This window comes from Brachionichthys hirsutus, chromosome 11 (genome assembly GCF_040956055.1).
Source record: "Brachionichthys hirsutus isolate HB-005 chromosome 11, CSIRO-AGI_Bhir_v1, whole genome shotgun sequence".
Classification (NCBI taxonomy): domain Eukaryota; kingdom Metazoa; phylum Chordata; class Actinopteri; order Lophiiformes; family Brachionichthyidae; genus Brachionichthys; species Brachionichthys hirsutus.
In genome coordinates, this window is record NC_090907.1 from 13,451,803 (window position 1) to 13,479,739 (window position 27,937).

Genomic DNA, 27,937 nt, shown 5'->3' on the forward strand with positions numbered 1-27,937 from the left:
TATTATTGTGGTTAGCAAACCTTTTTATGACATCTTGGTTACTGGGGCTGATGAAATGTTCTTTGAGCACATTTACCGGTTGTATAAGTTTTATATGTATGTTTGCTGGTTTAAATGGAAATTGGATGTTTTAGCTCATCTCACAGCAAATCAAGCCTACCTACGGGTACAAATAAAGTAACCTCGACCATGACCAACAATCCTTCTGCAGCAAAGGCACTTTGATGTTCTATTCTGATGGTCTGGACAACAGCTCAACCTCGACCGTGTCTGCAAGTATTCAGTCACCGACTTCCTGCCATGTAATTGGCTGAAGCGGTACTCGCAGGAAGAGGAAGACACGTTCAGTGCCGTAACTGGTGACCACCGACTGAGAAAAGGTTTTTTAGTTACAGTTAATCAAATCATTTCTGCGGCAAGGTGGCGCAGTAGATAGTGCTGCCACCTCACAACAAGAATGTACTGGGTTCAATTCCTGTGGAGTGTGGAGAAACCAGGTACCTCCAGCGACTCCCGGAAACGGATGGATGGATCGATAACTTTTCAATTTCCAACATTTCTTAGTGTGGCCATAAAGCAAATTCTTGTAATGAGTTTTGCTGCGATGCAAGTGTCCGTGTTGGGTTGTGTCTTTGTGTCTTTCTATGCTCACGAGTCTGGATGTCCCATCTCCAACAGCTGCCGACACTGCTGTGAGAGCAGGCCGATGGTCTCGGCATAGTCCTCGATGGTCTGCTCCAGGTTCAGGTGCTTCTTCAGCAGCTGCAACGTGCTGGGCTCATCCTGGGCGGAAGGAGGAATGGAGGATGAGTTTAAGTTAGCGTTAATAACACTTATTGGGGAGGAGGTCGTCTGTCCTCGCTGACGATGAGAGACCACTTAGAAAGACTGCGTTTTTTGTTTTCTCTGCCGATCTCACACCTACCTTCCCCTTCTCCTCGTTCATCATATGCAGCTCCTGCTCACTCAGCCAGGCCTCCACCTCCGCTGTGTCAAAGTAATACTGCTGTGCCTGGTACATGGCGTCCAGGACCAGCTGCCTCCTCTCCGTCTCTGCCCAGAGCAGATTCCACAGCTGGGCCAGCTGGTCATGGCCTGCCCTGATGCAGTCTGCCTCAGGGCTGCGCATGGATGCGATGATCCCGGCCCTCTCCAGGACGTCCTCGATCTGGCCGCTGTGGCCCTGCAGCTCCCTCTGAAGGGTCTGGAGTAGAGGAAAAGAAAGGTAGCTTTAGACGTGATCCTTATTTCTATGACCATAATGACGTATAAAGTTACTGCCACAGTAACCATCACAGGGCATTCACCTGGTTCTTCTTCATGAGCTGCTGGACTGCCTGCAGAGAGGAGCCGTGTTCCTGAGACATGGCCATCGGGAGCCGCTCCTGGATCCACAGCTAAAGCACAATAACATACAACTTGTTTACCTGTGATTAGTGCAGACATGGGCAAACTAAGGCCCGGGGGGGGGGGGGGCATATTCGGCCCGCCGGACTTGTCCAAATAATATCATTGAATAACATTTTATTAGAAACCTCATTCATTTGACCTTTTCTCTGTATTTCTACCTGTAAAAGGCCAAACCCTTCCATGTCATGGCTTTTACATGTCATTTATATTCGTTCACACAAACACTCCATTCATCTGTTTCTGGCCCGGCCCCTCTGTCAAATTTAAGAACCCATTGTGGCCCGCGAGTAAAAACGTTTGCCCACCCCCCTGGATTAGTGTGTGTGTGTGTGTGTTGGTCTATGAAGCTCACGATCTCGTCCTCCAGGTCTCGTCCGACTTGGTGAACTTCTTTGGATGCCAGCAGGATGCGTCGTCTCTCCTTCAACGGCTCAATCAGACGCACCATCCTGGCCTCCACGGCAGCCTGACGCCCGGCAACCGTCTCCTTGATCTGCGTCTGCTGAGGAATGGTGGCCACCTGAGCCTGGAGCTGCCCCACCTCCTCATACCACTCCTCCATCTGAGTCTCCATGGTCTGAGGGGGGGAATAGGAGGGTGAGGAGGGTGAGGAGGAGCAGAACCGGTGAAGGACAAAGGCTGAGATGACAGGAGATGGGATCGGTGTGGAACGGTCCACGGTACGAAGCATGGAGCGGAATGCAACGGAAATGCAAAGAAAATATTTGAACGCAGACAACAGTAAAGTCTTTAATTTAAAGTTTAAATTCAACATTTAGTTTTAAATTTGAGATTTTTCTCTTCTCAGAGAAATGCATTAAGTCTGAGTCAGCAAGATGAGCATTACGGGGGAAATAAACCGATAACGTTCTGTCCAAGTGCGCCGCCCGTAAAGGCAAAATAAAGAGGAATTCATCATTGGTTGCTTGTGCTGTCTGGAAATAAAGTAGGTGAGATTAAAGTCTTTAAAATGATTACAGTAGAATTATTATTCACCATCACAGAAATGTTTTAAAGTTTCTACTCTATACTTGGAAATATCTTTAATGTAAGTGCAGTGAAACGTCATCGTTTAATAAACAGTAAACGTGAAAGTAAAGTCTCAGAGCAGCAAATGAATAATGAATACACATGAGGGTTACTGTAGGCCTTGCCAGGATGGATGCTGGGAGGTGGAGTTTGGTTTGGAGTTGGGATGATGTAGTAACGCAGAGTTAATGGCAGCCTGTTAAAGAAGCTGTGTGTGTGTGTGTGTGGGGGGGGGGGGGGGAGACACCTCTAGTGAAATGATGATGTAATGAAGAGATGACCCGGGTCACTGTGTCAGGGAGCTGACCCATTGCAGAGAAGAGCAACGGCCCAGAATCACACGCACACAAAAGGTCAGGTTATTAGCCTGACCTTTAGCGTATAACGTTAGCTTGCTCCAATAGCAACACAGATTATTATCGCTACAGTGCTCATTGTTCAGTCTGATCACCCGGAGCTCTGAATGATTCTCTATGTCATAAAAAACAGAGAAATAAAATAAAAAAAAGCTTACCAGATAAATCAAAGCTAATTCGTTAGTTTTCCTGTCTAAAATGTTTGTTTTTTTTCACCACTCCAGAGATTGAATCTGAAAACTAGAAAAGCACTCAGAGAGCGCAGACCTCCGCCGAGCAGCTCATTCCCCTCATAATTAGATCTGCACCATCCACATGGTGATCTGGATCAGCACCAGAAGGTTCTAGATTGTTCCTGGTTCCTTCATACTTCAATCTTTATCATTTGTAAAGTGATCCTGGAATGAAGCTCACAAATACTGATGCGTTTGAAAAGCCGCGACCACAAATCCAAAATGAATGCTGGTGTGAAGGAAAAGAGGACTTTCCTGAAATGAGATGAACGCTGAATGGAAAGCCTCGCAGGCATCCTGAACGATGATGTGTTCATATTTCATAAGACGCGAGTCAGGCAGCAGCGTTACGTTCACAGCTGAGATGAACTCAAATAAAAAGGTTCAACGCTACATTATTACGTGGCTTCGTCTCTCTGCTTCGCCAGCGTTTCAGAACTCAAAAAGGTTTCGTGATCCTGGATCTGACGGCTTTAAGTCTGACTTACATGCAGCTTTTTCAGCTGCTTGTGGACCGTGGTGAGGTCCTGTCCCTGGTCCACATAGACCAGCTGGCCCTCCAGCTGGCCCAGTCGCTGGTCCAGGCTTGCATAGCTCTGCACCAGCAGGTCCGCCTTGTTGGCCTCAAAGAGCTGGCGGGCTTTGGCCTGGGTGGTGCTCTCCAGATCCTGCCAACACTCCCTGATCTCCTGCAACTTCTTCCGGACCACCGGGCGGAGCTCCGGATTCTCCTGCATCAGCTGCTGGCCCTCCTGATTGGTTGGGAGGCAGGAGAAACACAAACACACGGTTTTCATGCTTCCACGATGAGGGAACATCTCGAGCACATGAGACTTCAGGTAAATACCGAGGACAGGATGCAGTGATGCTTCTGTTACACCAGCAAACTCCGTCTGCTGCAGAAAAATAGTTATTGATACCTGATCACATAAAAAAAGAGATCATCTAAAGGTAATCATAACCAGAGGAGGAGATAGAAGGAGACTTAAATCCAGCCTCATCTCTCTCTCTCACACACACACACCTACACACACACACACACACACCACCACCGATCCTTATGTACACCTGCTCCCTTTGTTTAGCTTCCCTCACAGTGAAATCCATTCCCAGTCCTATTGAAAGTCATTGGTTGGACGGTGTGTGTGCATGTGTGTGTGTGTGTGTGTGTGTGTGCGTGTGCGTGTATGTGTGTGTGTGTGAGCCACAGAGAATAGTGTGCTGCAGGAAGTCCAGGAATACATCCAGGAAATGAGTCAGCAGTCAGTTCTGTTTCTTAAAGTCAATACTGTCTATCTAAACGTGAAATAAGGTCCGTATTAAAACGAACCTAAAGGACTTGCTTCGTCTAAAACGGGTCAGAACAGGCATCTGTTGAGAATGTTGAAGCCTTTCCAGTTAATTGCATCATCTCAAGTGTGTGGTTCCTCCAGAATAAAGATATTTTACTCTGAGCTAGAATCTGCCTGATGCAGGGGCAGATTATTCTTGGAGACATTGATGTACCCAAACTGAAACACACAAAAAAACCAACCCTCTGCACACACACCATGAGCATTGCCACCATGGCGACCAAAGACTGAGAAAGCGTTTGCACACACTGAACACGGTGAAATACAGATGGCGCTCTCCTAACAACAAGCGATGCTCTTCAGAGACCTTCACAGCAGAAAGAGGGTCTAACCTGATTCTATAAATAGACTGGAGGCTCTCAGAGGATGCAAGCGGAGACAAAACCAGGACACCACAAACGAATCACCCTAATACAATAACTAATGCTTCATGTATTCGAATAAAGATTCGTATTCCAGCCAAATGATGTTTTCATTTGTCTGTTCAAAGTTTTACTCAACTGGACACGGACTCTTTGACCCTCTCCCCTCGGGCAGGAGGCTACGGTCCACTCCTGATGCTGCTGTTTTGTGATGTGTGTGTACTTGTATGTTTTTGTATTTAGTCATATACTGTTACATGTAGCACGACTTCACCGAGAAACATTCCTAGTCTGTGAACCCTCACTGACAATAAACTGATTCTGATTATGGTTCATTTAATCAGGAAAAACCAGGATGAGGTCTACAGCAAAGTTAAGAAGAACAAAACACTTTAAATCGCGAGTCAGATCTGAGTCCTTATCAGTATTAGCCTAATACAGTGGTTCTCAAATGGGGGGGCGCCTGTGCCCACGGAGAAAATGTTTTTTTGCCTTACGAGATTAAAGTGCAATTGCACATCCACTCCAGTAGTTGGCAGTGGCGCTCTGATTGTCAGAGTGCGCGCAGGGAGTGCAAGAGCGGTTGTAAACAATCTACGGTGGGAGAAGAAGAAAGACCAGACTTCCTCATTTTCGGTTGCAGACGAAAAAAAATGGTAATAAAGTTATTCTTTGTTGTAAGTTGATCTATATTTCTTTCTTTTTCATATTTCTTTGTATGTTAATAAGGATACAAGAGTGTTTTTTTTGGGGGGGGGGGCGCGCAAAATGTTTTTTTCTTCCTAGGGGGGGTGCAACAGAAAATAATTGAGAAGCACTGGCCTAATGGAATGCCAAATCCTACAAGTGTTATCAGAAAAAAATAGAAGTTGCTAAGCAAACAACAAGCAACAGCAAACTTGAATTGCTGTTGTTTTTTTCAGTATAAACCCAACAAATAAAAGACGAGTGTTCCTTGGAGATGTGTTGCGTGACTTCATCGTGAAAATGAAGACAAATGAGCTTGTGGTGGATCAATGGTGTTTGTCGAGAGAGAAAATAACTTACAGTCCTCGTATGTGTTCGTATATTTGGCCAATAACTCTGATTCTGACATAAAAACAAAAATATCTTAAAAGGTAGACACCCGAGATTAGATTGTCCCTTCTGCTCCTGAGTTCTGGTTAAATAATGATCCATTATTCCATGACAGCGACGTCCCGAGGAGTTTCAAATATCCCGTTCACTGAGGGAGCAAACATGCTGCACCTTTGGAGAAACGGAAGAACTCACCTTTTCAATCTTATCCAGCCATTCTTTATTCTGGGCCAACTCGGCCATGAAGGCCTGGTGCTTCAGCCATTTCTTGTGAAGCTTCTGGGTCTCGTCTCGGCTGCCGTCCCTCGCCATCAGCATCTTCTCGCACACCCAGTCCCCCAGCTGGGCGAGAGAGAGAGAGAGGCAGAGAGGGAAGAAAGGAGGACAGAGATGCTGTGTGAGTGTAAATACTGTCGGTTCAGAAAGATGTGTTTAACCAAAAAAAAACACTCACAACCTTTATCAGGTGTGAAATATGTTTTCATTGCTGTCACAATTCACACGGAAACTTTGTTCAGCAGCTGCACACAAACAGGAAACGCGTCTAGATTAACACAAGGTCAAACACGCAGGCGTGAATATTTAATGATGCACAGCAGGCGTGCACCAGCAAGCATGGGCGCAAGAAATCACATGAGCTCCCGCAGCATCAGCGACCCCCCCCCCCCCACTCGCCATCAAAGAGTCCAATCTGTGTCTGCGTGAGGCAAATATACAATAAAACGCGCCACACCTGCTATTCAGGTCAGCATCAGCACCTTTGTCTCGCCGTCGTCAGCAGCCGCTCACCTGCCTCCGCCTCTCTCTCCTAACCAAAGCCGAGCGAGAGCAACGTGATCACCGGCATGCTTTAACTGGTATCCGCATCCTCGCCGGTCCGCCGTCACACACATGCAAAGACGCTCCTCGCTGGCGGGTTGGGTAGACTGAGAGAGAGAATGAGGAGCGGGACGGGTAGAGAGGCGGCTGCCGGAGAGCCGAGCATGAGACGGCAGAACAAAAGGAGCGGAGAGGAAAAGGCCACGCAGGAGGGTGAACGACAACAAGACTGGAAGCCGACTGGAGACCTGAAACCGAGGCTGCGCTACTCCCCCCCCTCGCCCCCTCGCCCCCTCGCCCCCTCGCTCTCTCCTCTCTGCTGCTTGGCTGAGCATTCACTGTACGTTCAAAGAGCAGAGGGGCGGGGATTGGACCAATGACGACCGCCAGGGCAACAATGAGAAAAAAAATGTTGTCCATCACAACAGTAAAATGGCTGGTCGCTGAACTAGAGCATGGGTTCAGCGTCCGGGGGGGGGGAGCGTGAGAGGAAATAAAGGCTGAGGTGGCGTGTTTCTGACTAAAGCTACCAACACAACTCCTCTGCAGATGCTTTTGTTTCATCCTTCCCCTCCTGCACGAATCACACCAAGCCCCTCCCCCCACCATCACACCAAGCCCCTCCCCCCCACCATCACACCAACCCTCCCCCCACCATCACACCAACCCCCCCCCACCATCACACCAACCCCCTCCACCATCACACCAACCCCCCCCCCCCCCCCACCATAAACCACCACCCCCTCCACCATCACACACCCCCTCCACCATCACACCAAGCCCCCCCTCCACCATCACACCAACCCCCCCTCCACAATCACACCAACCCCCCCCCCCCAATCACACCCCCCCTCCACAATCACACCAACCCCCCCCACCATCACACCACCCCCCTCCACCATCACACCAAGCCCCCCACCAGCCCCCTCACTTCACACCAACCCCCCCCCCACCATCACACCAACCCCCCCTCCACCATCACACCAACCCCCCCTCCACCATCACACCACCCCCCCCCACCATCACACCAACCCCCCTCCCCCCCCACCATCACACCAACCCTCTCCCCCCACCATCACACCAAGCCCCCCACCATCACACCAAGCCCCCCCTCCACCATCACACCAACCCTCCCCCCCACCATCACACCAACCCCCTCCACCATCACACCAAGCCCCCCCTCCACCATCACACCAACCCCCCCCACCATCACACCAACCCCTCCCCCCCACCATCACACCAAGCCCCCCCACCATCACACCAACCCCCCCCTCCACCATCACACCAACCCTCCCCCCCACCATCACACCAACCCTCTCCCCCCACCATCACACCAAGCCCCCCACCATCACACCAAGCCCCCCCTCCACCATCACACCAACCCCCTCCCCCCCCACCATCACACCAACCCCCCCCTCCACCATCACACCAACCCCCCCCCCCCACCATCACACCAACCCCCTCCCCCCCCACCATCACACCAACCCTCTCCCCCCACCATCACACCAAGCCCCCCCACCATCACACCAAGCCCCCCCTCCACCATCACACCAACCCTCCCCCCACCATCACACCAACCCTCCCCCCCACCATCACACCAACCCCCTCCACCATCACACCAAGCCCCCCCTCCACCATCACACCAACCCCCCCCCACCATCACACCAACCCCCTCCCCCCCCACCATCACACCAAGCCCCCCCACCATCACACCAAGCCCCCCCTCCACCATCACACCAACCCTCCCCCCCACCATCACACCAACCCCCTCCACCATCCCACCAAGCCCCCCCTCCACCATCACACCAAGCCCCCCCACCATCACACCAACCCCCCCCCCCCTCCACCATCACCCCCTTCCTCCCCGCAGTCCCAGGCAGCTGAGCTCTGTTTCTGCCCACCCGGCGTTGCTGCAGTGGTGAAGCAGGAGAGGGAGGGATGAGAGAGAGAGAAGAAAGGCAGAGGTCTGGACGGAGGTGAAGACGTGGAGGTGGGGGGGCCTCACGGAGGCCTTTAGCAAGACCCGTGCTCTGGCACTGCCGCCTCACCGACCCTATGATTGTGCTATCAACCTGCTCCCTGGCTCACCTCTCCCTTCACAGAGGCTGTTTAATATGTCCAAGCCAGAGAGGGCGGCCATGGAGACGTACGTAACCGACTCTGTGGCAGCAGGCATCATCCGTCCGTCCTCCTCTCCGGTCGGGGCGGGGGTTTTCTTCGTAGAGAAAAAGGACAAGAGCTTGCGCCCCTGTATTGATTACCGTGGCCTCAAAGCTATCGCCGTGCTTTTGGGTCACTTAGTCAAGCCACCATTTTCACCAAGCTAGACCTCCGCAATGCTTACCTCCTTGTCCGTATCCGCGAGGGGGACGAGTGGAAGACCGACTTTAACACACCCCTTGGTCACTTCAAATATTTGGTTATGCCGTTCGGACTCACCAACGCACCAGCGGTTTTCCAGGCCTTAGTGAACGACGTGCTGAGAGATTTGTTTTCTTATACCTCTACAACATTTTAGTCTTCCTCCCGCAACCTGGAGAAACACGTCCAGCAGGTGAAGTTAGTCATCCAACGACTCCTAGAAAATAAGCTCTTCATCAAGGCCGAGAAGTGAGTTCACACCACCTCCGTAAGTTTTCTGGGATTTGTGGTGGAACAGGGACAAATCAAGGCAGATCCAAGCTGTGGCAGAGTGGCCAGTCCCTGATTCCCGCAAGCAGTTACAACGGTTCCTCGGGTTTGCCAATTTCTAGCACCGATTCATCAGGGACTACAGTAAGGTCACCTCCCCATTGACTCGGCTCACATCCATTAAGACACCGTTTGAGTGGTCCACTGCAGCCGCCGCCGCGTTTAACCGTTTAAAGGGCCTGTTCACATCAGCCCCTGTGCTTATTCACCCTGACCCGACCCTTCAGTTTATTGTAGATGTGGATGCTTCTGACACTGAGGTGGGGGCCGTGCTCTCACAACGGAACCCGAAGGATTCCAAGGTGCATCCTTGTGCGTTTTTCTCCCGACGACTATCGCCTGCAGAACGAAACTATGACGTGGGCAACTGGGAGCTGCTGGCTGTGGTTCTGGCGCTCCAGGAATGGAGGCATTGGTTGGAGGGCTCGGCGCAACCTTTTGTGGTGTGGACTGACCACAAAAACCTGCCCTACCTCCGCTCGGCGCGCCACCACAACTCCCGCCAGGCTCGGTGGGCGTTGTTTCTGGGCCGGTTCCAGTTCACACTCACCTACCGCCCTGGCTCCAGCAATACCAAGCCTGATGCGCTTTCCGGGCAACTCACCCCCACCATGGAGGAGGGGGTGGAGGAAGCCATCGTTCCCCCGTCTTGTGTGGTGGGCGCCGCTTGCTGGGAGGTGGAACGGACCATCCAGGAGGCCCAGGGTGATCAACCGGTGACAGATCACTGCCCCCCCGATCGGACATTTGTTCCACCAGCAGCTCGTCCGGAGGTGCTACAGTGGGGACATGCTTCCAGGCTACGCTGGCGCTGTTATGCCGGAGCTTTTGGTGGCCATCCATCGTCGCTGACACCCGGGCCTTCGTCTCCGCATGCACGGTTTGTGCCTGCAGCAAGGCATCTCATCGGTCGCCTTCTGGACTCCTCCGACCGCTACCTATGCCCAGACGCCCCTAGTCCCATATAGCCCTGGATTTTGTCACCGGCCTTCCCCCCTCCAAGGGTAACACTGTCATTATGACTTTCGTGGACCGGTTCTCCAAAGCAGTCCACTTTATTCCCTTGCCAAAGCTTCCGTCCGCCTTGAAAACTGGGCAGTTCATTACGCAGCACGTGTTCCAGATCCATGGTATCCCTCTGGACATTGTTTCGGACCGGGGCCCCCAGTTCATCTCCTGGGTCTGGAAGGCGTTTTGTTGGGCACTGGGTGCTTTGGTCAGCCTGTCGTCGGGGTACCATCCCCAGTCCAATGGCCAGACGGAGCGGGCTAACCAGGACCTTGAGGTGGCTCTCCGCTGCGTCTGTTATCAACGACCTTTGTCCTGGGCCGCCCAGCTGCCTTGGGTGGAGTACGCTCACAATTCCCTGGTGAGCTCTGCTACAGGGTATCGCCATTAGTAGGGGTTCCAAACGCCCCTGTTCCCGGCACAGGAGGGTGAGGTGGCAGTTCCTTCTGTCCAAGACCACTTGCAGCGGGCCCGCCAGGTATGGCGGGACACCAGGGAGGCCCTGGCCCGCACCCGCACCGTGGCCCGGAATCGGCACACAACCGGGCCAGAAGGTCTGTCTCTCCTCCAAGAACCTCCCGCTGCAGGCGGTCAGCAGGAAGCTGGCTCCTCGCTACATTGGCCCTTACGAGGTGGAACGCATTATTAACCCCTGCGCCGTCCGCCTCAAGCTGCCGCCCGTGCTGAATGTGCATCCTGTCTTCCACGTCTCCTTGCTGAAGCCAGTTGCCTCCAGCAATTTGTGCCCTCCGGCCGACCCCCCCTCCGCCCCCCCGTCTTGTCGATGGCCATCCGGCTTATACCGTCCGGCGGTTGTTGGACGTTCGCCGGCGGGGTCGGGGTTTTCAGTACCTCGTGGACAGGGAGGGGTATGGCACGGAGGAGCGCTCTTGGGTCGCCCCGTCCTTGATTCTGAACCCTGGCCTTTTGGATGACTTTTAGCCTGGTAGGCCACCGGGTGGCGTCCGTTGAGGGGGGAGGGGGGGGGGGGGGGGGCACTGTGAGGGTCATGTTGCTGTGCCTGTTTAATTGCCTTATCACGCACACCTGTTCTGCTGGTCAACCCAGGACCTGCGGATTGGCTGCGGTCACCCCAGACACACCTGAGACGGATTGAGGCAAATCACCACCAGCCCTCATAATCTCTGCTCCGCCCGCTTTTCCCCGTCGGATTATTGTTTGGATTTCGCCTGGTTATGCTGTCCGTCTCCATGCTACTTCCCGTCTCTGTTCTCGTCTCGCCCGTGTCGACCGCAGTCAGTCCATTCGCCAGGTTGTGTTTAGTTTATCGTTTCGTTTGTTGTGATCAGATTGTTCACGTGTGGCTGGATCTTATGTTCCCGTTTTCTTTGCGGCACCAGCCAGTCGCCGCTTGTTAGTAGAGCTTGCTTTTTAGTTTCTCTCTCGGCTGTGTATTTCTTTTTGTTCTATAGATTACGTTGGGCTCCAGCCGACCCTCATCCTGTGCGCAGCTCCAGGTTGTTTTTTGTATGGTGAGTTCCTCAGTGGGGTCCGCTCATGTTAGTCCGTAACAAGTATTTAGTAAAAAAAAAAGGTTTTCCTTGCTGCAAACCCTCATTTAATATATTTCCTCCCTTTAAAGCGCTGAACTTCCTGCATCACTGACAGCCTCGGGCTTTTTCAAGGTTTACCTGCGTGACCTTTAACCTTTAGCTGTTCGTTTACAGCGTGAAGAAGATACGCTTTAGGTAGAGAAAAGGAATGTTGATTTGACTCAATGTCAAAGAATGTGATCTTAAGACTGTTTATTCCTTCAACCCTTAAAATGCAAAATAAACTTCAGCCTTTTAAACATATTTTTTATTATATATTCACTTTGATCACCTGATATATAAACATGGTTATGATATGTACTACAACAACTGTAATACATTCAATCTCTGACGTGCCTTTATACTGACAACATGAAATTATTATAACTGTTTGTATTGATATGTTCTTTAAGTTCTGTTGGTTTTATTATTTAAGATGAATAAATCCTGTAGTCATCAGTGACTGTAGAACAGCAACGTACAATAAGTACTGTATATGTAAATGTATATGCATATACTGTAGATATTTACTGATTCTGATCCTGGGAGTACAATTTTGAAGTACCTGTACTTTATTTTTCAGTTGTTTAATACTATATTTCTATATTTTTACTGCACTAAGTTTATTTGATAACTAAACCAATGTAATTAGTCTGCAATGGGGGGAAAGGAAGATTCTGAATATTACTCTTCAAGGTTATTATTATTACTCTTCAAGGTTATTATCTCTCCGAGAGATAGGAGCGGGAAAAAAACATTCTGAAGCTCCAGTCTGGATGGAAGAGAAGAACGAACCCTGGCAGCTAAAAGCTTAAGTTCCTAGAAGCTGATGCAATGCCACACACACACACACACACACACACACACACACACATACACACACACACATTGATATACACTCCTTTGAATTAGTGATGAGAAGCTCTGCAGCTGAATTATTCAGGAGAACCAAAGAGAGAAAGTTGCTGAATCTGAACCGGGTTCCGGACCAGCCTCTGCAGGTATGGCAGCAGAACCTGGCGGGCCGAGCAGAGGTGAGACCGGGTCAACGACAGCGTCCAACAAGAAAGCTGCTTTTAAAACTGCATCTGTTCACGTTTTAATCTGCAGACGGCTCCTCTCGGTGGGTGTCCCGTCAACTTTTCATGGTGAAGCTAAAAACTGTTCGGTGGAATAATCAAAGCAGGAAAAATGTCCTAAAGGTCCAACTTAAAGATTGGAAGTGTGATGCCTCCTGGATGATGTAGTTCTAAATGAGACTGCTGAAATAAAGTAAACCCTTCCAGTGCGAGACCTTCTAGAGCTGGAGCCGTTCCGTATCACCGGCGACCCGGCCTCTTACCTCATGGCAGTCCTGGAGGAACCGCTGAAGGGCCCACTGGTCATTCAGTTTCTCCAGCCACTGCTGAGCCAGCTCTCGGTTCTGGTTCCCCCTGAAAGAGTGGAGAATCAACAACTAAAAACAACAATCAAAGCAAAATGTGCTGACCGCAGTCTATTTCTGGGAGACCTGAAATCATTTCAAACTTTGAAACTAGCAAGGGAAGACTTCATTCATCTCATTTGGAGTGTGTGTTACCAGAAACAAAAACAACACTGATGCATTTATTATAGAACATGACGTTAAACCCTTCGGCTGTTATGCTAATTAAATTAAACACCATGTGGTTCACCATAGTGCTATTGTTGAACACACACACTAAACCCCAACCCCCTCCACCCACACACACCCACACCACCGACTGGGCTATCGCATAGATTTCATGGTCAGATGTGACACCTGGACAAGCCCCCCCCCCCCCCTGCCCCCCTGCTTCCAGGTCTTTGTCTGATGATGTTCTTTTATTTTGCAGCTGCTCAATCTTCACGCTCTAAAACCACCTCAACATCAAAATAGAACGGAACGCAACACACATCTAACCCAACATTTAAAAAGTGAAATTAAACTCTGTGCTTTATTTATAACGTCTGCAGATTCCTTCTCATTTTCCTTTATGCTCCTATGCTTTGTTTTTGCAGCATTAAAAAGGTTCCACAGCTGAAGGTAATTGATAACGTTTATAAAGGCTTTCCCCTGAAATGACTTAAATGTGCTTTAGGTAGAGAGCCCTCGCTTAAATCCAACCACAGCCCTCCATCCCTCTTTGGTTGCTACCTGCTGGCCAGCGTGTCGATGCGCTCCCTGATGCGGTCGGAGTAGATGTTGCTCTGGCTGATCAGGCTCTCTCCGGCCTCGATCACAGCTTTGATCCTGTGCAGGTTCAGCTCCATGGTGGTGGTGAAGTCTTTGTGCTTCTTTATGGCGGCTTCCACCGTCTCCACCGTGGCGGGCAGCTCCACGTGAGCGAGCGCCGATTCCTACACAACACAGGGTCAGACACAAAGAGAGTGAGGTTTTGGTTTGGGAACGAATTAAAATAAAGGAAATGACGTAGCACAGAGCAGAGTGTCCATAGCGCACAGAGAATGGAAACCGTGCAAATCCACCTTTAGTCTCGTCATTACTATTGTTTGTGGACAACCACAGGAAGAGGCAGTCAGAGATCCACGGCCTGTAATGCCCTTGATACTTATTGATGAAATGTTGCCCTGGTTTCAACCCTGGGGCAGAAGAACATGCACTCAAGTCCAGCGACGCTTGTGACATTTCAGTTTAGGAGTGATTCTGTAGGCCGTTATTTAGCACGCTCCGCTGCAGAGGTGGAAAGCGTCGTCAATAAGATAATAAAATATATATCTTGATACATTATTAAGGAAAAAGAATGAATGGATTTTAAAGAAAGGTAACCTTGTCTCAGCTGCAGCTTTCATAACCCAACATGGTGTTACATTTTATGCTATTAAGCTCATGTTAGCTCGCTTCATTGAAATCAGTCTATTTTTTAATTTTTTTTACTTTGTGTATTGGGTTTTCTCAAAGACTACAGAGAACATATGAATGAGAAAATATATACACTTTTAAGAAAATGTCAGAAAATTAATTATCGACAATTAAGATAGCTCGAGTCCCAAAAATTACAGAAACAGTCAGTCAGGCACCACGCCAGTACATTTGAGAGGCATTGACAGTTATAACAAAATGAAACAACCAGCTCCCAAATGGTACGCCGCCAGCTCATCGGAAATGAGCATATTTCTCTGACCAGACTCCTTCAGAGGAAAAGATTAGAGGAAAAAGGAGGATTTGTTTCAGCCTCAGCAGCAGCCAGATCTGAAACGTCGCCTCAAAGGTAAAGCAGCAACACAAAAACAAGTCACACATGATAAATATAGCAGCTGCTTTCATCCGGCATTTATCGTAGGTTGTGCTGCGAAGGGGTGGGAGCACAAGCTAGCCAAAATAAAGTGTGCATCAGGAATAAGAAGGTTGTTCTTCATTAAATATAAACCGGTGGGAACAATGGCTCAAGGGCCGCACAGCAATTTAATGTCACCCCAGTGCTGTTTATATGTTATGCAGCAAAACTGATCACCAAAATTATTCTGATTTTACCATTAGGGTTGCAAAGGGATGGAACATTTCCATGGGGAATTAAGCTGTAAATTAAATCTGTAAAATTAGACAGCAACAGCTTGTATGAATACTAATGTGATGGCATGAAGAGATATATAAATAGTTCAGCTAGCTAAACAACTGGAATGATCCTCAACATCAGAGAATAGCACCATATTTGAGGTCGACGGTAAATGAAGTGATGCTAGCTATTTAGCATCTAACTTATCAGCAAGCTCTCTACTAGATTAATACATTTGTATTTGATGTTTGCAAATAAAACATTCAATAAATACATTAACCCATAATATCATCAAAACTTACTTCACTTGTTGTCGTCCACAGGCTCAAATGTGTGGCTTCAATAGTCGTGTGCTTTGGGCTCAAAAGTGTGGCCCAGTCTTCTAGAAATCATCGGTGCATGCAGGGGGCGTGGCCTCAATAGCCATGCAGCAAGCAGTGTGCTATGTGCATGTAGGGGGCGTGGCCTCAATAGCCATGCAGCAAGCAGTGTGCTATGTGCATGTAGGGGGCGTGGCCTCAATAGCCATGCAGCAAGCAGTGTGCTATGTGCATGTAGGGGGCGTGGCCTCAATAGCCATGCAGCAAGCAGTGTGCTATGTGCATGTAGGGGGCGTGGCCTCAATAGCCATGCAGCAAGCAGTGTGCTATGTGCATGTGATTGAGGAATGTCGTGGATATTCAAGTGTACTTGAATGGCATCTGTTTTTTTTGGTCAGGATTATGCTAAATATATCCCAAACTATATTTAAGTTCCCGATGAGGAGCAAAACTTCATGTTTATGCATTTAAATTCCCGTTAAATCCAATGGAAAGTTTCTATCTTTGAAAATTCCCGGAATTTTGCAACCCTACTTACCATTATGATCCGTCCTTTTGGGAACATGAACGTCAGCGTCAACTATCAGGGTAATCTATCCAAAGGCTCCTCAAAGCATTATTTCTGCGTCAGAATCTCCACTCAACTCAAAAGGAAGCCGAAGTCACTCACGCGTTTCACGTTCTTATGAATCTGTGACCGTCGGGTCGGTTGATCTCTCACCTGATTGTTGAGGAAGGACTCAGCCTGTTTGACATCTCGTAGGAACAAGTGGAAAATATGAGCCTGGACCAGAACCTCCCTTCTGCTCTCCCACATCTCCAGCAGCTTGTTCCAGCCGACATCCAGCTTTTGGAGCCACTGCTGCAGGGCGGCCTGAGGAAGAGGAGCCTCCTCGGACTCAAGCAGATCATTCATGGCTTGCAGGCGCTCATAGTCCTCTTCATACCTGCAATGATCACCCAATGATTGTCTGAGCGCCTGAAGGACGCTTCACAAACATGTGGTGGCTCTCCAGTCACCCACCGCCCAACCTCCTCCTTCAGGGCAGCGTGTTTGTTGATGAGTTTCTCGGCCTCCTCCAAGTCGTTGGGCAGCTGATCGGAGGCGGCTGCCGTCTGCGTCTGGACCAACCACGTGAGGAACGAGTCCAGATCCTGGATGACGGGCGAGAGGACCATGGTTTACTGCTCATCACTTCCGTTGATTGTTTATTACTTACCATTTACTATTATAATTGTTTATTGTTACCGCCACCGAGGCGGGGCTTATGTAATCGCCGGCGTTGGTTTGTTTGTCTGTCTGTCTGTTAGCAAAAAGTTACAGACGGTTACAAACGTTACAAAGTTACATCCAGATCGGGTCCAGAATGATGTCAGGAAATCCTTTTTCAATTTTAACATTGAAAACCCCATTTATGGATAAAAGATCAGTTAAAAATACATCAACTCTGATTCACTTTGACTTTTCATGTTGGTGTATAAAGACACCAAGAACAACTTAGAACCTTTTGGTGCTGATCCAGATCACCGTGTGGACGGCGTAGATCCAGTTAGGAGGGGGGTGAGCCGCTTGGTGGAGGTCTGTGCGCTCTGAGGGCTTTTCTAGTTGAATGTTTTCTACACACTATAAAGCTGAGATTGACGCATTTGACTGCATTTTAATGCGGGTGTAACCGTGCACTGCTCTACGGTTCTTGAGTAAACTGCTGCGTCGGCCGAATGGACCATTCCCGTGTACCTGTATGAAGCTCTGCAGCCTGCTGGCCACCATCAGAGAGTCCTCGCAGCCCTGCAGGGTGTGTTTCAACTCCTCCCACTCCAAACTGATGCCATCAAAAGGCACAAGAACCTCCATGGCACGACCTGGGTGGGCGGTGGCCAGATGCTCCGCCTCTTCCTGTGTCGCAACGCAAGAGCAGCATAGGCTTTTACGCTGCACATCATCGTCTGCATTATCTGCGTCTTCTCAGGGTTCCTCACACTCTGATATTTCCAAGAGGCTTATGTATTTATTTATAGGAATAAATAGCCAATGTGCTACTATTGATTACCATTGTTAGACTTCCTGAAGCACCAACAATAGCTTGTTAATAATAAATAGCACAAAAAAACATTACATTTTATAGTTCTATCAATAGTGAGCATTATTGTGGATTAAGTGTTTAATATGCAAATGAGCACATTCGACTTTCATTATGGAAACACCGCCACCCGAACGCCTTTTATAATGTCGTTCCTTCTTCTTCCTCTTCGTTATACCTGCAGATGCAGCAGCTTGGGCTCCAGGACAGAAAGGGCTCCCTCCATGGTGGAGAGGCGTCTCTGCAGAGCCACGACTCCTCCCAGGTCGCTGCCCACGTACTGCGTCGCATCGATGGCTTTTCTCTTGTCCTGGATCTGGGACTTGATCTCAGCACATTCCAGCAGGTAGTTCTGCAGACGCAACATCGACTCCAGCTGGTCCTTCTTCTGCTCGACCAGCTCCACGATGCTGTTCCACCTGGTTCCGTGAGACGGGGAGATCGTTTTAGTCGATTCAAAACACAGTCGAGCTGAGTATGCATTTATATTTATATTATTTATATTTTTAACTATCGGTAAAGGGAAATACAGCTTCACTAATTCAGTGTCCTGAATTTAAAGGAACTTACATATAAGGAACCCAATAAAGCGAACACACTGTCTCTATCAGAGACAGCAGAGATATTCGGATCTTTCTGAATCAGCTTAATAAACGCAGCGATGGCGAGACATCTGATTTTGTTAGCTCACTCTTATCTTTTGCTCTTGGCTGCTTCCTCTCGACCGAGGGAGCCAGCACAGACGGTCGCCCTGAGACCGGCGCCATGTGCCAAGGTCACGGGACTCGCGGCCACCCGGCCATTATGCTACTAGTCACATCAGTGGTCAGTGAACATGACCGAGCAGAGCGCTGAAGCACCAGAGCTGACCTGGACGGATGTGAGTGAGACACTTAGCGGAGATACATTCTGGGTTTTTACACTTCATATTTTCGTTTCACTTTTATTTAACCAGGTAAGTTAATTGAGAACTCGACCTCGACCTAAGTTGCGTGTTTTTGGCGGTGGGAGGAAACCAGGAGAACCCGGAGGACCCGGAGAGAACCCACGGCGACACGGGGAGAACTCCTCACAGAAAGGTCGCAGGCCTTTCTTGCTGTGGGGCAACAGCGCTAACCACTGCGCCGCCGCGCTGCCCGATATTATATAAGGTAATGAACGCTGGAGGACGGAGACGTCGACCCCAAAGCCGGACAAAAACATAAATAACTGCTGTCCCAATTGGGCCATTTTAAGACAATAGCAGCTCAACCCTCCAGCGAGTTTATATTCTGACGCCACGAACCCGTTGAGGTCAACCTTAACTGCATTTTAGATGTGAAGTTCTTCCAACGGCAGAAGCAGTGCAGCTCTTTGTGCGCCATTAGAGGCTTGGAGCAGTTGAAAGGCTGCTGCTGCTCCAGTACCTGCAGTTGAGGTGGTCCTGGCATCCTCTGACCTCTGTAGAGGATGGATGACCTCCATCGAGGAGCTGCTGAACGATCTGGTTCACATCCAGGATCCTTCCCATCAGGCTGTTCATCTCCTGGTCCAGGCTCTCGAACCTGCAACAAAGGGCATTGTGGGATATAACCAGATAGTTAGCGGCTCGTTACCCTCGCCGAAGGGGAGGCGAGGGTAACGCAGTTGGGTCCGTTTGTCTGTTTGTCTGTTTGTTTGTCTGTTTGTCTGTTTGTCTGTTTGTCTGTTTGTCTGTCTGTTTGTCTGTTTGTCTGTTTGTCTGTTTGTCTGTCTGTTTGTCTGTTTGTCTGTTTGTCCGTTTGTCTGTTTGTCTGTTTGTTTGTCTGTTTGTCTGTTTGTCTGTCTGTTTGTCTGTTTGTCTGTTTGTTTGTCTGTTTGTCTGTTTGTCTGTTTGTCTGTTTGTTTGTTTGTTTGTTTGTTTGTTTGTCTGTTTGTCTGTTTGTTTGTCTGTTTGTTTGTTTGTCTGTTTGTCTGTTTGTCTGTTTGTTTGTCTGTTTGTCTGTTTGTTTGTCTGTTTGTCTGTTTGTCTGTTTGTCTGTTTGTCTGTTTGTCTGTTTGTCTGTTTGTCTGTTTGTTTGTCTGTTTGTCTGTTTGTCTGTTTGTCTGTTTGTCTGTCTGTTTGTCTGTTTGTCTGTTTGTCTGTTTGTCTGTCTGTTTGTCTGTTTGTCTGTTTGTCTGTCTGTTTGTCTGTTTGTCTGTTTGTCTGTTTGTCTGTTTGTCTGTTTGTCTGTCTGTTTGTCTGTTTGTCTGTTTGTCTGTTTGTCTGTTTGTCTGTCTGTTTGTCTGTTTGTCTGTTTGTCTGTCTGTTTGTCTGTTTGTCTGTTTGTCTGTTTGTCTGTTTGTCTGTCTGTTTGTCTGTTTGTCTGTTTGTTTGTCTGTTTGTCTGTTTGTTTGTCTGTTTGTCTGTTTGTCTGTCCACGCGCATAACTCAAAAACTAGTAACCCAATCGACTTGAAATTTTTCTGTCCGTGGCTCGGTCCTCCCTGAGAATGGCGTTGATCCGGATCTGGATCCAGATTCTAGAATTATTTTTACATCTGGAATTGTGCCTGTGCTGTAAACTGCCACTTTAAGAGGGAGGGACACGAATGGCATGATGGGAAAAAGAGTCCAGAAGGAGTCTTGTAGTACGTTCCGGAGCAGCAAGCTAGAGCAGGTTTGGCCCCTCTGATCCGGAAGCCCTGTTTACTGTCTCACAAGATCCAATAGTCTTTTGGAGGCGGGGTCTGCAGTCTCTGATTGTCTCTCTAGTTACCCTCGCCGAAGGGGAGGCGAGGGTAACTTGTTTGTCTGTCCGCGCGCATAACTCAAAAACTAGTAACCCAATCGACTTGAATGGCGTTGATCCTGATCTGGATCCAGATTCTAGAAATGTTTAAAGGATTCTTTAACATTGCGAGATAGGGCACATTCTGACATTTTTCTTAATTTCTTCAAAACGCATGGCGGTATGGATCTGAAATAAATCACACATAAGTACTCCTTAAAGGTCTGTGACCAGGACTAATTTCGGCCGGATCCGGGTCACAATCCGGATCTGAGAGCTAATTTTCGTTCTAAAAGCGGCATTTTTCAGGAGTCCATCCTGACCTAAATTCTGGAGCTAGAGACTTCAGATTTGGTGTGAACACTCATAGTTCATTCTAGTTTCATATGTGTTACAGTTGTAGTTGTATCTTTCCCCGTTCCGGAGCAGCAAGCGAGCGCAGGTTTGGCCCCTCTGATCCGGAAGCCCTGTTTACTGTCTCACAAGATCCAATAGTCTATTGGAGGCGGGGTCTGCAGTCTCTGATTGTCTTTCTAGTTCTATTCTTGCGTCAGTCGAGCGCTTTGATTTCGCTTGCTGCCAGCGTGAATGGTCTTCCTCCCGCTCCCTTTGCCTCACCTGTGCGCCACCAACTCCACCTCCTCCAGTCTCTCGGGGATCTCCATCTTGTCCAGCCACTGCTCCTTCTCATCAATCCACAGCTCGCAGGCATTGACCTCGCTGAACATGCGGTAGACGGCGAGGGCGTCGTGAAGCCACTGCTGTCTGAGCACCGCCACCTCGACCACCTCAGTGTACAGCTGCTCCACCTCACCCATACGCACCTGCACCTCCTGCAGGGAGGGCAGGAGAGCAGAGAGCGGAGGACAAAGGCAGGTAGGAGGAGAGGTGAGGACCAGAAATAAACAAATGCTTTATTCCAAAAAGGTAAGCACCCACCTCCTGTTCCAGGTACTGTAGCGGCAGGGCAACCATGTGTTTGTGTAGCGCCACCACATGCAAGCGATGTTTGTCGACGGCCTCGCTGACCCCTCTGTGTTTCTTCAGCAGGGACTGGGTCGAGTACTCATCATGCCCAAAATCTTCGCTGGAGACGAGGCGGTAAGCGTCCTGAAGCCAGGCCACCAGGTCGTCGTTCTCCGTGGAGAACTGGAAGAAGTTCAGGGCCTCCTGCAGGTGGCCGAGGCGGTGCGCAGCCTGGTCCTCCAGCCTCTTCCATTCGGCCTTCACCTCCATAATGTGCTCCTGGATGCCCACCGTGGCAAAGCTCTTCTCACTCAGAATCTGCTTTCCTCGCTTCATGGTGTTCTGGAGGGTTAGCAGTTAACATTCTAAATGACTTCAGCCTGAATGCATTGAGGTGCAACACGAGCCGCGCGGATGGCTGTCGTTGAGCAGGGCTAAAATCAAGATTATTGTTCAAATCGATCGATAAATACATTTTATTATCTACAGGTCATTTTACCAGAATTAAGTTTTTTTTTGTATGTGTGTGTGTTTTAATAATCATATTCTTTCAACATCATCTTAAAATTTTAGAAAAGTGTATGAAAATACACAAATGAGACATACAGAAGAAAATATAAGCCTCAGAGGAATAACTAATGACATGGACCTCCAACGGTGACCCTGCACAAAGCCTGGTTCTGTGAAATCTGACCAAGCAACACTACAAAGAACTATGGGACAGCCATGATGGACGGCTTAGAGACAGTGTCTCTGAGGAAAAGACAGGAGGCGGAGCTAGAAGTGGAGGAGATGAAGATGCTGAGGTTCTCCTTGGGAGTGTCCAGGTTGGACAGGATTAGAAATGAGACAATAAGAGGGACAGTGAAGGTTAGACGTTTTGGAGACAAGGTCAGAGAGACCAGACTTTGATGGTTTGGACATGTCCAGAGGAGAGACAGGGACTATATCGGTAGAAGGATGCTGAGGATGGAACAGCCAGGGAACAGGACTAGAGGACGACCCAGGAGAAGAGACATGGACGTAGTGAGGGAGGACATGAGAGTGGCTGGTGTTGGGGAGGACGATGCAAAGGACAGGGCTGGAGGACGACCCAGGAGAAGAGACATGGACGTAGTGAGGGAGGACATGAGAGTGGCTGGTGTTGGGGAGGACGATGCAAAGGACAGGACTAGAGGATGACCCAGGAGAAGAGACATGGACGTAGTTTATTCAATCTTATTGAATCTTATTGAATAAACTAGGGGCGATTGGTTCTGATAGCACATCAGTAAACTGGATGAAATCGTACCTTGAGGGACGAGAACAAATGGTGGACATAAACGGAACCTTGTCCTCGTCCCTCCCGGTGAGCTGTGGGGTTCCTCAGGGCAGCATTCTAGGGCCATTACTGTTCCTCCTATACATTAACGACATGAATGCTGCCTGTAACTGCAAATAGTTCCTGTTTGCTGATGACTCAGCACTCCTGATTTCAGGAGAGGACAAAGTGCAGGTTGAGGAAGCTCTCAGCTCTGAGCTCACCAGAATCCGTACTTGGCTTACTGATAACAAACTGTCACTACATCTTGGTAAAACAGAATCTATTCTTTTTGGGTCTAAACACTCTCTACGTGAGATAAATGTTAATGATTTCAAGGTCACAGTCGATAATACAGTAATCTCCAGCAAAGAAGAGATTACCTATTTGGGCTGTGTTCTTGACAAATACCTGTCTGGTGATAGTATGGCAACTAAGGTGATCAAAAAAGTCAATCAGAGAACAAGATTTTTGGGCAGAATGTCTGCTTTTGTCAACAAAAGTGCTCTCCGGACGCTTGCTGGAGCCTCGTTCAGCCCCTCTTTGACTATGCTAGCACCTCCTGGTATTCAAACATCAAAATGTCCCTGAAAACCAGGCTCCAAACCTCCCAAAACAAACTGATTCGGCTACTCCTCAATCTGGGGCCCATGACCCACCTTCTTCCTGGACATTTTGCTAGCCTAAAATGGCTCAGGGTAGAAGACAGGGTTAAACAACTCAAAATGGGATTGGCATTTAAAATAGTCAATGCAGCTCTGCCCTCAACCCCCCCCCCCCCCCTTTTTGTCCACCTACGTTGCACATATTAATTGCCTTAGTAATTTATTGTAATTTATGTAAACTATTGTCATTCATTGTCATTTTGCATCAGTGGTGTAATTTATTTTAGATTGTTAGTTTGCATCGGTGGTGTAAAATCATTTTATTTTTCTAATGTTACTTTGCATCAATTGAGTTATTGAATATTGGTTTTATTTTTATTTGTATTGTTAAATTTGTATTGTTAATTGTGGATGATTTATGTACGAAGGACTTTCAACGGAAACAAGACCGCAAGAAATGCTCCTCTGAGACAGGATGTTTGACTGTACTTGTACTGTAATACATGCTACTGTGTGACTGTACTTGTACTGTAATACATGCTACTGTGTGACTGTACTTGTACTCTAACATTCTATCTAATAAATATATTCATTCATTCATATTCAGTGAGGGAGGACATGAGAGTGGCTGGTGTTGGGGAGGACGATGCAAAGGACAGGACTAGAGGACGACCCAGGAGAAGAGACATGGACGTAATGAGGGAGGACATGAGAGTGGCTGGTGTTGGGGAGGACGATGCAAAGGACAGGACTAGAGGACGACCCAGGAGAAGAGACATGGACGTAGTGAGGGAGGACATGAGAGTGGCTGGTGTTGGGGAGGACGATGCAAAGGACAGGACTAGAGGACGACCCAGGAGAAGAGACATGGACGTAATGAGGGAGGACATGAGAGTGGCTGGTGTTGGGGAGGACGATGCAAAGGACAGGACTAGAGGACGACCCAGGAGAAGAGACATGGACGTAGTGAGGGAGGACATGAGAGTGGCTGGTGTTGGGGAGGACGATGCAAAGGACAGGGTGAAGTGGAGAAGGTTCATTTTCTGTGGCGACCCCTCAGGGGACAAGAAGGAAGTGCAGTAGTAGTAGTAGTCGTAGTAGTAGTCGTAGTAGTAGTGTAAAATAATAAATCTAGACCCCAGCACACACCTGCAGCAGCGACCGGTGAGCCAGCAGTTCTCCAGCCAGAGTCTTGTGTTTTTGTAGCAACTTCAGAACGCTGCTCAGGTCCTTCCCAAAGCCCTGAGCCCCCAAGATGGAGCTCTTCTCTCTGATCCAGGCCCCAGACTCCTCCAGCTCCTAACAGAAAAGCATGCCGAAGACGAGATTAACATTCACATTGAAACAATCAAACAGGAAAATCAATTACAAAGGAAATAACCAAGTCCTAACTTAAAAACAAACAAAAAAACAGCTGGCAAACAGTAGTTAATGATTCAACAGTGCAAACCAAAGGCTTTAATGCAGGGGTCCCCAAACTGTTTCCTGTGGGGGACACATAACGTCTCCCTTCTCTGATGGGGGGTCAGTTTGTACAGGAAGAGTGTGACGATGGGAGGGGGGCCTCAACATTTATTGCTTTCCAGACAGCCACCAAATAACCAATAAAGTCAGGAAATAAATAATAACACCATTAATAAAATAAATAATAACACTATTAATAAAATAAATAATAACACCATTAATAAAATAAATAATAACACTATTAATAAAATAAATAATAACACCATTAATAAAATAAATAATAACACTATTAATAAAATAAATAATAACACCATTAATAAAATAAATAATAACACTATTAATAAAATAAATAATAACACCATTAATAAAATAAATAATAACACTATTAATAAAATAAATAATAACACCATTAATAAAATAAATAATAACACTATTAATAAAATAAATAATAACACCATTAATAAAATAAATAATAACACTATTAATAAAATAAATAATAACACCATTAATAAAATAAATAATAACACTATTAATAAAATAAATAATAACACCATTAATAAAATAAATAATAACTAAATAACCCTTTCCGGGTTCGTTACAAAAAAAGAAATGGAACATTAACTTTCCGGTCGTATGTGATCATCATTAAAATTGTCCCAAACAAAGGAAGAATGCTTTTCTTAATAATATTAATATATTCTCCACTATCAACATCATTTTTAGGAAACAAAAGATTGAATTAATGACCCCTCTTTACACCCCATACCATTATTGACCCCCCACCGGCTACTCCTATTGTATGGAAAGGAAAATAATAAATAAAAAAAAAAAAGGTTTTTGTTTTTACCCTCGCTGAAGGGGAGGCGAGGGCATTGCAATTGGGTCCGTTTGTTTGTTTGTTTGTTTGTTTGTCTGTCCGAGCGCATAACGCAAAAACTAGTAACCCAATCGACTTGAAATGTTTACACAAGCAAGGTTCTGTCCGTGGCTCGGTCCTCCCTGAGAATGGCGTTGATCCGGATTTGGATCCAGATTCTAGAATTATTTTTACATCTGGAATTGTGCCTGCGCTGTAAACTGCCACTTTAAGAGGGAGGGACACGAATGGCATGATGGGAAAAAGAGTCCAGAAGATGGCTTGTAGTACATTCCGGAGCAGCAAGCTAGAGCAGGTTTGGCCCCTCTGATCCGGAAGCCCTGTTTACTGTCTCACGAGATCCAATAGTCTATTGGAGGCGGGGTCTGCAGTCTCTGATTGTCTTCCTAGTTGTTTGTGTTTTTTTATCTCTGGTATTGTTCAGTGGGCCGGGCCAAATGTGGAGGCGGGCCGTGCTTTGGGGATCACTGCTTTAATGGTTCATTCTGACACATGGTACAAAAAACAGGCCTTTATCCAAATAAAAAAAGAAAAGCATGATAAATATTCATAGTCCTCCCAATCCTGACATCGAGAGCTGTGGAGTAAACGGGATTATGCAGATGTTTGAAAATCCAGTGAGAAGTTCAGAATATTGTGCCATTTACTTGTGAGGAATAATTACCACAGCGTGGCCCCGCCTCTATCCGCACCCCCTCACCCCCTCACCCCCCCTACCTGGAAGAAGGCCCACAGTTGCCTCGACTCCTCAAGCTCAGTCCGTCTCTTAGCCGCCAGCTGTTTCAGCTCTTCCAGACAGGATGAGACATGGTTGACACGGTTACAGATCACCTGGGGGTCGCACGGTTGATAACCTGGGAGACGACGTTAAAGATCAGAGATGAGCGGTTCATTCATGCCTTTCTACCCGTCTCTTCATGAGAAGTAACAGCCTTCATTTTGGGAACGTTCAGAAATCTGATATCATATCGAGTTCAGGACATGAATCAGTGACAGTCCTCAGGCTGCTGACTCTATACCCTCTGCGGTTGTGAATCTGAGTGCAGCGGCGTTGAGCGCCTCCACCCTCTCAGCCTGTACTGCGATGTCGGCTTCCTGCAGGCTGTGTTTCTGCAGCAGGTCGTCCACCTCCAGGAGATGCTTCCCAAAATCCCTGGACAGCAGCTGGACCTGGTAGCAGGAGACGAAGATGAGGAGATGAAGAAGAGAGGAGCGGAGGGATGAGGTCAAACATGGGATTTAGGATCTCTTCCTTTTCACGAGGTTAACCTCTACACTTTTCTCTAATTAATCTTGTTCTCCCTCATCCCTTCAACTTTATTCACTCTTTTGTCACTAATATGTTTCAATCCCTGCCATTTCTTTAACTATTTGACGAATAAGAGGAGCGTCTTTCAGTCGTGTTACTTGTGTCTCCTCCATCCAGTCGATCATGTAGACCATGTCCTGAAAGGTCTTCTGCAAGGCGAGGTTCTTCTCCAGCCGGGTCCTCCTCCCAGCCACCAGCTCCTTCAGCAGGCTCCACTGGCCCAAGATGTTCTCCCTGCGTGCCAAGATACGTCGAATGTCGTAGTACCCCTCCGCCTCCATCTCTGCCGAAAGCTCCACCACCACTCCGATCCGCTCCTCGTACGAGGCGATGTCCGCCTCGATGGCCTCGTGCTTCTTCATGGCTGCCTCGACTGCTGGCAGGTCGTAGCCAAAATTGTCCTGTGGTCAAAGAGAAGAAAAAAAGTTAATCGAGTCCAGATGATAAGATAAAAATATACAGTGATAATGGGCCGGTCATTGTTTACATACAAAACAACTGTGCAAAGGGGAACGATAAATAGTTCCTCATGGAAGTAAGATTCTGTTTCGTCCATGCAGCGAAATGAATAGAGTCAGATTCAGGAGTCAGAATTGATACAGATTATTAGTGATGAAAGAGATCAATACTTGACTACATGTTTAAGGTATTTTAAGGTAAACCATGACTCGTGGCTTGTGTGGAGCGCTGACATCTGTACCTGTGACACAAGCCTCTGGTTCTCGTTGAGCCAAGCTTGTCTCATGGTCGTTTTGTGGTCAAAGCGCTGCGCCAGAAGCTCCAGCTTCTCCTGACGAATCAGCTCCTTGCGCAGTGCCACGCCCCTCTCATGCTCCGCCTTTTCCAGCCTCGCCCAGGCCTGAACAGAACACACATTTTAA

At 48.0% G+C, this 27,937-nt stretch overlaps 1 protein-coding gene across 1 annotated transcript in view; it reads right to left on the bottom strand.

Moving 5' to 3' along the window:
* The window catches only part of LOC137901798 (spectrin beta chain, non-erythrocytic 4), a 50,124-nt gene that overhangs the window by 11,599 nt on the left and 10,588 nt on the right, over nt 1–27,937 (bottom strand). Inside the window, 20 exon segments of the mRNA XM_068745839.1 lie at nt 653–783; nt 926–1,204; nt 1,308–1,397; nt 1,763–1,987; nt 3,517–3,780; nt 6,015–6,161; nt 13,233–13,323; nt 14,046–14,248; nt 16,447–16,672; nt 16,750–16,880; nt 17,464–17,622; nt 17,985–18,225; nt 19,213–19,350; nt 21,154–21,368; nt 21,475–21,843; nt 24,556–24,705; nt 26,465–26,601; nt 26,767–26,917; nt 27,155–27,457; nt 27,757–27,915. Of these exon segments, the coding sequence (XP_068601940.1) occupies nt 653–783; nt 926–1,204; nt 1,308–1,397; nt 1,763–1,987; nt 3,517–3,780; nt 6,015–6,161; nt 13,233–13,323; nt 14,046–14,248; nt 16,447–16,672; nt 16,750–16,880; nt 17,464–17,622; nt 17,985–18,225; nt 19,213–19,350; nt 21,154–21,368; nt 21,475–21,843; nt 24,556–24,705; nt 26,465–26,601; nt 26,767–26,917; nt 27,155–27,457; nt 27,757–27,915 (3,809 nt within the window).